This window comes from Apaloderma vittatum, unplaced genomic scaffold (genome assembly GCF_000703405.1).
Source record: "Apaloderma vittatum isolate BGI_N311 unplaced genomic scaffold, ASM70340v1 scaffold35336, whole genome shotgun sequence".
In the NCBI taxonomy this organism is placed as follows: Eukaryota; Metazoa; Chordata; class Aves; order Trogoniformes; family Trogonidae; genus Apaloderma; species Apaloderma vittatum.
This window is the reverse complement of record NW_009720684.1, coordinates 3,591-12,735: the sequence shown is the minus strand read 5'-3', so window position 1 is coordinate 12,735 and position 9,145 is coordinate 3,591. Positions and strand designations below refer to the sequence as shown.

Sequence of the window (9,145 nt, the reverse complement as noted above, 5' to 3'; positions counted from 1 at the left end):
ACTGGGTTTTAGCTAAACCCAGGACACTGGGGAAGGCTCTTGAAGTTTTGCAAAAGTCATCCACCAGAGCTCTTCCCCCGCTTCCAAAAACCCTGCCAGAATCAAATCTGTGACACCTTAATGTAACCTCCTTGATTTACTTTTAATCTAGAAACTAGGAATCTAAAGAAATTCCTTATTTAATATGATTTCAAGTTTCCATAGCTATTTCTCCAGCCCCTGTAGTGTTGTGACCCAAAGGAAATGGTCCATACCTGGCCTGGGTTGGTGTTTCAAGGGCCTTTCGCCTCCAGCAATGCTGAAGGAGTAGTTGTATTAACGAGACAAGCAGGTCCCTCGTAGGTAGAGCAACACAAATGGAGAAAGAAGGGGTTTGCTGGAGCCTTTGGAGAAACAAAAATATATTCCTCTAGTGGTGGTCTTTGAGGAAATTTTCTTATGGAAAAGTAGAAGAGTATTGAGGCAGAGGAGTGAGAAGTGTGGTGCTGGTCATGTATTTGTGGTGGTGGTACAGGAAGTGGAGGTATGAGGTTCCTTGCTGATGGTTCATAGCCTGGTTTGTTATTTTGAGGTCTCCACTTCTAACAAAACAGGAGTTGTTTGTTAGTTCTTCTCAGATCCTCTGGTTCAGTTTTCCCTGGCATCAGATGTTAGAGGTGAAGAACAAAGGTTTACTTTCATCAACTTTGATTTCAAGGCTTTCTGCTCATATTGCTTGATACACACATAGCAAAGAGAAGGTAAATGTTGGATGACACCAAGGCTGTGTGCTGTGGGAAGTGCCACACCACCCAGTCTCCAGCAAGCCTCCTGTTTCTCAGCCTGTTGTCAACCCAGGGGAAGGGAAGCTTCTCTCAGCCCTGGTATTTCCTCCCTCCCCTCCACCCACCCCAATATTTCACTGCCAAAAAAAGCAGAACAGCACAGGGACATCCCCTAGCAGATGCTGCCTTATTGTGGGGACAGGGAATTTCTTCATGCAGCAGAACCACTGGAAAAAGAAAGAAGACAGAGACCAAGTGAAAAAGGGATGGGCGGGCTGAGGTGTAAGGGAACCTCCTTTACTGCTCTGCTCCATCTTTTCACTGTGAGGAAAAGATGAGGAACAGACACTTGGCTTGAAATATTTTGTTTGCTTACAGTGAAAGATACTGAGTGAAGGCTCTTTAGCTCGAGCTGAAAGGCTCTTCATGTATTACTGGTTTTCCAGGATATTTGAAAATGTTGCTAAGTCCTGTCTTCCTAAACCTCTTGCTCCCAGACTGGATGATTGATGCCAGATGTGAGAAACTATGCTTTAAGTTCCTTCTTACTCTCGAACTTTATAACACATATGCAGGCTTCTCTCTGGCCTGCTTGCTTTTCCCAGCCTTTGCTCATAACTTGTTGTTCCCAATTTGTCAGAACAGGCCAGCAGAGACAAACTCAGAAGTGGACAAGTCGGCATCACCCTCAGTGGCTCAGCTAGCAGGGAAATTCAAAGAGCAAGCAGCCAATATCACTGGAAAAGAGGTAAGGAGTTCTGCAGCCACCAGCAGGTAATGGAGTGGGAAGTGAGGCACTTGCTTCTGCCTGTAGAAGTTAGACCATCAGCAATCTGAGCATGAATCCACCTTGATTTTGAATCTTCGCAAAGGATTTGTCTGCTAGTGCAATACAAGGTATGGCAGTATCTTCCACACATTGCCAGCTTGTGGACGAATATTTCGGTAGAGCCATGCCTCAGGACAACTAGATGCTACTAACTGGGACACTGCAGAGCTTGGTAAAGCACACATATGTACCTAGCCATAGCAGACAGCAATGGCTGGCTTTTGTGAGCAGAGGGAAACAATGAATAAGGAAATAGCTAATATCGGGCCATGGAAAAAGAAAGCAAACCACAGATACACAGTGCAGAAGCAAGTTGCAGGTCACTAGCAACATGCTCACAACAGGAGGTTTCCTCCAGGTAATTCCCCCTGTATGGATCTGAGAGAGAAAGCTGTCTCTTTACTTGTTCTCCTTAATTCTTCTGAATGACATTTCAGACTCTGTGCCTATCTCTATCTTGCTGAAATTTTATTTTATTGAAAGCCTACTATGCCAAGTATTACCTCACTAGCTGCCTTTCTCCAGATAAACAAAACACTAGAATACCTCTCTTAGGAAGAAAGGAAAGTCAGAGTGTTTATGGATGGAGGCTGACATTTTAGGAGAGCCCCCTGTATCATTATGCACTTTTGCAGAAGCATAAATGTTTACTGTTTACTTCAGTCAGTGGGTGCCCCTTATAAAACGAACTGCTGCCTTCTGCTGCTCAGCTGATTTCAGCATGTCCCAGGCTTGGCCTAAGGAGATCCTCCCTGACACGCGTCTTGTCTTTGACTGGATGCAATAGTGACCTCTGCGCTGTCTATCAGAGGCTAGGATGGGAACAGCTAATCTCTTCCAATGCGCTACTTTTTTCCCCACTAGTCACCAGCCCACCACTCCATCCATCCTGTTACAGCAGTTTCCTTTTTTTAAGGTATGGGATTTAATTGCACTCAGTCCCTCACCCTTCAGAAGGCAGCAAGTTCCCAGACCTCTCTTGTATTATCTGCAGACCTCTGCTGCTTCCAAGCCAAGGCAGTGTGGAGGGGCCTCAGTGGGGGGAAACTCATTTTCTCCAGAGACAGAGGAGGACAAAGTTTCCTGTCTTTTCTCTCCAAGCCATCTGTCACTTCCCCACCCGCTTTGTCAAGCTGGCTTCAGATTAATAGCTGAGTGGATGGTCTTTAACCCTTGCTTGACCCATGCCAGCAAAGAAGAGTCTATCAACCAGGGAACCTCTGATATATTTACTGTGGCACAGGGCAGCAATTTTGTGGTTGCAGAATGGTGAGGTTTCAATAAGACTCTTGCTTCCTAGTACGACAAAAGGATAAGGGCAGGGCTGTCCTTGGCTAGTTAGAGACACAGCATTGCCATGGCTGGGTGCAGCACTACCAAAAGTAACATCAAGTATATACAGGTCCTCCAAGACAGCCAATTCTACAGAGGGCAAAGACACCAGAATCCAATTTTTCACATGCCTGCCTGTTAGAAGGTAACAAAATTATCCAAATATTTTATCATGGATATTATCCAAGATCCACAATATTACCCAAATATTTTGTCTCTTAACACATAAAAAATGTGTTAACAGCTTGGCAGGAGACTACAAACCTGGCATAAAAATAGAGACAGGTTGCCTTCAAGACCAGAGCAATAATTATCAAGGAGCAACTCCAGAGGTGCTGTGCTATTCATCTCTTCCTACTGAGTGTTCTCGTACTTCTGAGAGTCTAAAGACATTCAGAAGGAACCGGTGTCCCTCCTGTTAATTTGCCTTGCTCCTTCTCCCCTGAAGAATCTGCTGCTTAGTCAGATTAAAGGTTACAGATGAGGCCCTGTCTCTGTGAGCTGCTCTTCTTTGTTAGGCAGAAACAAATGGGGCTGTAGGCCATGTTGAAAAAGCCAGAATTCCCTTTTTTTTTGTCCCTGAAATATATCAGATGCAAAATAGGAAAATCATGAATGAGGTGGGCTGCTGAGACTCATTAAAAGGAAATCCTGGTAATAAGACAGGAAAGAGAACAATAACAAGCAATTCCAGTGTAAGAAGTCTTCCAGCAGGATGCTTTGAAAATGAAGCTTCTGGGAAGGCTTCTTCATCCTCCACAGCTTAGAAGACTGTCCTTTGCATAAAGCCTGAAGTGTCATAGTTCATACCGTGGAAAGAGATACCAACTACTTTTCCAACACTAGGATTGGGGTCAAGATGCTACAAGCACACCTAGCATGCTGGCTGCACGCCCATATGCTAATATCTTGTGCTGCATTTGGATGACTCCTTTAGGCAAGCTCAGCCCGGCCACCCATGCAGGTAGCTTACAGAGCATACCCTTTGGTGCTTGAAGCTTCACTTCCATATTTAAAAAAGTAAGATTTCCCTGCTGCTGAGTTGGTTGTTTTCTTCTCTTAGGTACCACCACATAAGCCAACTCGGAGGAAACCACCATGCTCCCTTTCACTGTATTCCCACAAAACTGAGACAAGTGACAATGACGAGCAAGTGAGTATCAATTTAACAGGGGGACAAGGTCTCTCCTCTCTGGAACCAATTCTCTCCTGAGACATGCAGCACCAAACCTTCCCCTGCTCACACCCATGTACTGACTCAAGAGTCAGCTCCACACTGTTTCCCACTCCCATGGCATGGATACATATCCCATTTCTACTGCTTTTGGTTTTACTCTTAGAGCACTGACAGATCCACCCAGTTACCACCTTTCAAGCATTTTAAAGCAGGCACTACTGGCGTTTATTAGATTTGAACATTGGTTAGCACAGGAAACATCCATGCTGCTTTTTGCCTTCAGATGAACTCTGAAGGTCTGAGTAAAATGGCATAATAGTTCTGCTCTTGAAATTTTTTTCTTCTTCAGAAAAAGGGAATAATTAATCCAGTGAAGAGGGGTTTTGTCAGCAATACCCACAGAATATTGTCTTGATGTGTCCTCCATACAGCACCCTTGAATGAGCAGGTTCCAGTAATGCTGGCTGCTGCTCACTAATGTTTATGCTCAGGCCCTTTCCAGTCACTTCTGTCCTTCTGTATTTCTGGGTGTAAGATCTATCCACCAAATTTCACATTGTCACCTGCCCTTAACAAGGGTGTGGTTCTCTGTCCTTCTTTGCTAACAGCTACAGGCTCTTGCTTCCTCCATTCCAAAGGAGCACAAGCTTTAAAATCTTGCATTACTCCCTTTTCCTTTGGACTTGAAAAAAGCAATATGCCCCTTTTCAAAGCAATGCTCTCCCTTTCTCAAACTGTTCTCAGCTTTTCATTGCTCTACCTTTCCAGATGCTTTGGCCTTTCCTGCCCATACTAATTGGATACCCTTTAACTCTGTTACTCAAGTAGTGGCAGAAAGTCTTTCCTGTCACAAAAAGTTCATTATTACAGCTTGTACTCTTTAAGAGGTAGAATTTTAGTGTCAGGTTCTGAAATAATACCAGGGAAAACTGTGTCCTAGGATAGACACCTTAGTGAAGGCTGTGTAGCAGCAGAACCATTACATATCACCTAACTCAGATACTTCAGCCAGAAAGCAGACAATCACCTTTTCTCCCAGAGGAAAGGATATGTGTATGTAGAGCCCTAGGATGGCTAGATAACAAAAGGGGAGCAGGGTCAGGAAAGAAGAAAGCAAACTTTTGTGTGGAGATACTACATGAGACTTCATTTTTTCCCCTGCTAGCAATTTCTGCTTATCTCTTCCACATTTTCTGCCTTTGTTGTATATCCTCTTTTTCACCTGCTTTACTGTGACTTCTTCACGGTTCATTTTGTTTTGCAGAAGCGGTCTCCAAATGCTTGCCCCATTCCCAAGGTCAAGGTGAAAAGCTCCCCCATGATTGAAAAGCTGCAGGTAGGTCCTGAAAGAGCTCATACGGCTGCCTCAGAAAACTAAAACTGATTGGCATTTGTCATGGTTACTTCCTTTGTGGAACAGACACGGGGGAAAAGGATCCAGGAGCCAAGAGTGACAGCTAGGTAAACAGGGCAGTGGCCTCACCAGCAAGGTCCCAGTCTCATAATACACAAAGAAGGAAGGCAGAGTTCTGGCGATGGCAACAAGCACCATAAACAGTCCAGCAATCCTCTGGCACGTCCATAGGCAGGTCAGCATATGGGGTCAGGATCATTCGGATCTGCGAGGTGCATGGCTGGGCACAGCAGCACAGCTCAGGCAGGGAGCAGGGGCAGGAGCCTCAGTTTAAATGCAACTCGCAAGAGAAAGTAAGGGAAACCCTGACCGAAGCTACTTCCAGCTCTTTCTTCACAACAGTCTAAATCAAACTGAGACACTTGCATGCTACAAGCAGCTAGAATCCTGGCACTGGGCAGCACGCTTCAGGCTCTGGCACTCCCCTGCGCATGCCTAGAAGCTCTACACTTCCCTCGCCTCTATTCCCCAGGTTACGCACAAACGCACCCAGTGATTCTGGCCTTTTTTGTATCTCTCCATGGCACCTGATGGCTGCTGCTGAGGGCAGCTCAGCACTCAATGGCCCGTAGACATTGTGCCCTGCCGCTGCCAGCTGCCCTTCCTGGCAGCACATGCAACTCCAGAGCAGAGTGACTCCCTGGCCTTCCCACCACAATGTAAGCCTGTTCATCGCAGTGTCCCTCTTAACGCACCCAAGGGCATTTGCCTAGGAGACCTTCTTAATGATGGGCAGCAGGAAGGGTTTTGACACAGTTCATCATGAACTTCCTGCTTTCCACTGTCGTCTTGGTCTTCATGACTCTGCAGATCTTTCAGACAACCTGCAGACCAGGCTTGAAACTGTGAGGTCTGTTTGGGCACGCACAGGGATGATTTAAATCTTGAAGTGATTGCTGGGCTGCCTGTCCAGACTTTCTCCTGGCTCAGCCACTGTAGACTGTGCTGGCTTGGCTGGGTCACTGGAAAATCCCAGAAGGCCTCAGGATGACAAACGGACATGTCCTGAGGTCCAGCTGCTGGGGAAGGGCAAATGTCCGGTCATAACTTCTCTGCCCGGACTTGTTTGTTGACAGTGTCACCAGGAGAGACCCATGACCAGAAGGTATGTGGGTTGCGACAGCTGAGAGATCTGGCAACTCCCGTGGCAAGAGCAAGGGTTCCTCCAAGTGGTTACTACATGTAGTACATACACACCAGTGTCGTGCGTGCCCGTGATGGGGATTTTTCTTTGCAGGCCAATCTGGCTTTCGCTCCAGCTGCTCTGCTGCCGGGAGCATCTCCCAAAAGCCCTGGTGTGAAAGTCCTGGTTTCTCCATTCAGTACCCCTCCCTCAACTCCCAGCAGCCCAGGAGTTCAGTCCCAGCCCAGCGAAGCGAATGAGATGCCAGTCAGCTTTGATCAACCTCCTGAAGGCACTCAGCTGCAATTCTATAACAAGGTAGGGTATGTGATAGGCTTTCTCCATCACAGCAGAATGAGGCTTCCTTATCACTTGGGAATGAAGAGGAAGAGGAGGCCATAGCCCTCAGTCCTGCCATAACAGTATGCATGTCTGGCCAAGAGAGAAGATCTAGGCACCAGGTTCAAAACAGCTTCTCAGTCTACCTCAGGAAGTCTCCTCTGCCCATGGAGCTTCATGGTCCAGCAGCTCCAGCTGCCTTCCTGGCCAAATGCGTAAAGGGAAGGGGTGAAGTGTCAGGACCCAGTCCCTTCAGCTCAGCTGTAAAAGAGTGGCTGGTACCTGGGCAGGGAGCGCTGTGAGAGAAGGTCGTACTATGTGCCAGCAAATGCCAAAGGTGGCTGAGGAACCATTTAGGGAGCCATGCAGAGCATGACAGTTTGACAGGCGTTCCCACAGAGTGCTCAGTACTTAAATGGAGAGCTGTAACCTGTTGGACTAGATGACCCTTAAAGATCCCTTCCAGCCCAAAATGTTCTATGATTCTATGATTCTATGATTCTGTGATTCTGTGATTCTGTGACCAGCTGGAGTGCAGACTCCCTCCTCAACCACCAAACTGCCAAGAGCAGAAAAGGCAGAGAAATACGAAGTTGGGAGCATCTCCATAATAAATGCAGCATCCTTGGGTGTAGGGTCTAACTTGAACAAGGAGCCACAGTCTAAATTGAGACAATGACCTCCAGCGCCAGCTTTACAGAAGGAAAGGAGACGTGTATTAGAGTAGTCTCTCAGGGGTAGGAGCTCTTGTTTCCCTGCCTCTCAGTAGCAGAACGGGAAAAGTGAATTGTGCTTTCTTGCTTTCTGGTACTGCTCTCTTGACTACTTTTCCTGCCTCCAAGGTGCGAACACGGGGATCGATAAAGCGCAGGCCTCCCTCCAGGAGGTTCCGAAGATCTCTGTCTGAATGTGGAGATGGGGAAGATTCAGGGGTCAACATCTCCTCTCCAGAAAATGGTGCCAAAGAAGATGGGGATGAGGTGTTTGGGCCCAAGGGCAAGTCAGAGGAGGCAGAAACAGGAAGCAAAGAGCAAAAGAAACAGACAGGGTCTGATGAGAAGCCCCCATCAAGAAGAGGATCCAGCAGATCAGAAGATGAAGACAAAGGGGGAAAACAGGCAGAGGAAATGACTACTTGCAAGAGTAATTCCGGGGATACAAAGGAGGAAGAAGTGTGTTGTGGTGCCCCAGGAGAGGAGAACTCTCCCCAGCCTGCCTCTGGAAACAAGGAGGAGAAGTTGTGTGAGGGTCCCCAGGTAGAAGAGCAGCAAGATAGTGCCTGTGAACAGGAAAAGAGGGACAAGGAGAAGGAAGAAGCTAAAGCTAAAGCTGAAGCTGAAGCAAAGACCAGTAAGAGCACAGACACACAGAAAATGTCAGATACTGAAGAAACATCACTGGCAACCGAACCGCTGCAGAACATAGCAGGCTTAGAGACTACCAGTGAGCCCTCAGCGTCAGTCACGCAGGACCAGGGCACAGCGTAAGCATGACGCACAGGTAAGATGGGTCAGCATGATGGTAGTTCCTAAAATACCAGAGGGTTTTGTTTATTCACAAAAATAGCAAATAAGACAGAGGACACCAACATTTTTGCTGCTCCCTACACCTCAAAAGTGTCAAATTTCAGGCCTGCAGAGGCTGCAAGGCAGGGGTTTTAAAACAACTAGCTCTCCTGGGTGGTGGTAGAGAGAGGGTAGAGAAGAAGCAAAGCCTGTTTTTGCCTCAGTAAAACAAAGAGGCTCTGCTCACCAGGCACTCCACTCAACTGCTGTTTGGAAGGCAATTTGAAAGTACTTACAGTAAAAAGGACTTTTCCCCAGAAGTAACCACATATATACTATCTCAATATATCTCCTTACATATACATATGTATAGGTATATGTGTGCATACATTGCATAAATACATGCATAAGTATATATTCTCTGTCTCTTTCTCTGTGTTTAGCTTGTTAGCTTTGCCTGCAAAAATGGTGTTTGTACACATACCAGTTTCATGATTAGACCAGGAAGCATACAAACATAAGCTTCTGCCACTTGAAATAAAGAGGATTTCCACTGGCTGAAGCAGGGCTTGTTCCAAATATTTTTTTTACGTATTCTCTAACCACTGATAACGTAGCCACAGATGCCTGAGGAACTATCTCGTTCCACATGAACCACCTGT

General features: G+C 46.5%; 1 protein-coding gene across 1 annotated transcript; it reads left to right on the top strand.

Moving 5' to 3' along the window:
* Window positions 1-1,404: 1,404 nt before the first annotated feature.
* Window positions 1,405-8,465, top strand: RCSD1 (RCSD domain containing 1; the record flags this gene model as incomplete). The annotated part of the gene is made up of 5 exons (XM_009871085.1): window positions 1,405-1,512; window positions 3,989-4,078; window positions 5,367-5,438; window positions 6,754-6,957; window positions 7,821-8,465. Coding segments are annotated over 5 exons (1,119 nt in total), but the record flags the coding sequence as incomplete, so codon positions are not given.
* Window positions 8,466-9,145: the final 680 nt, after the last annotated feature.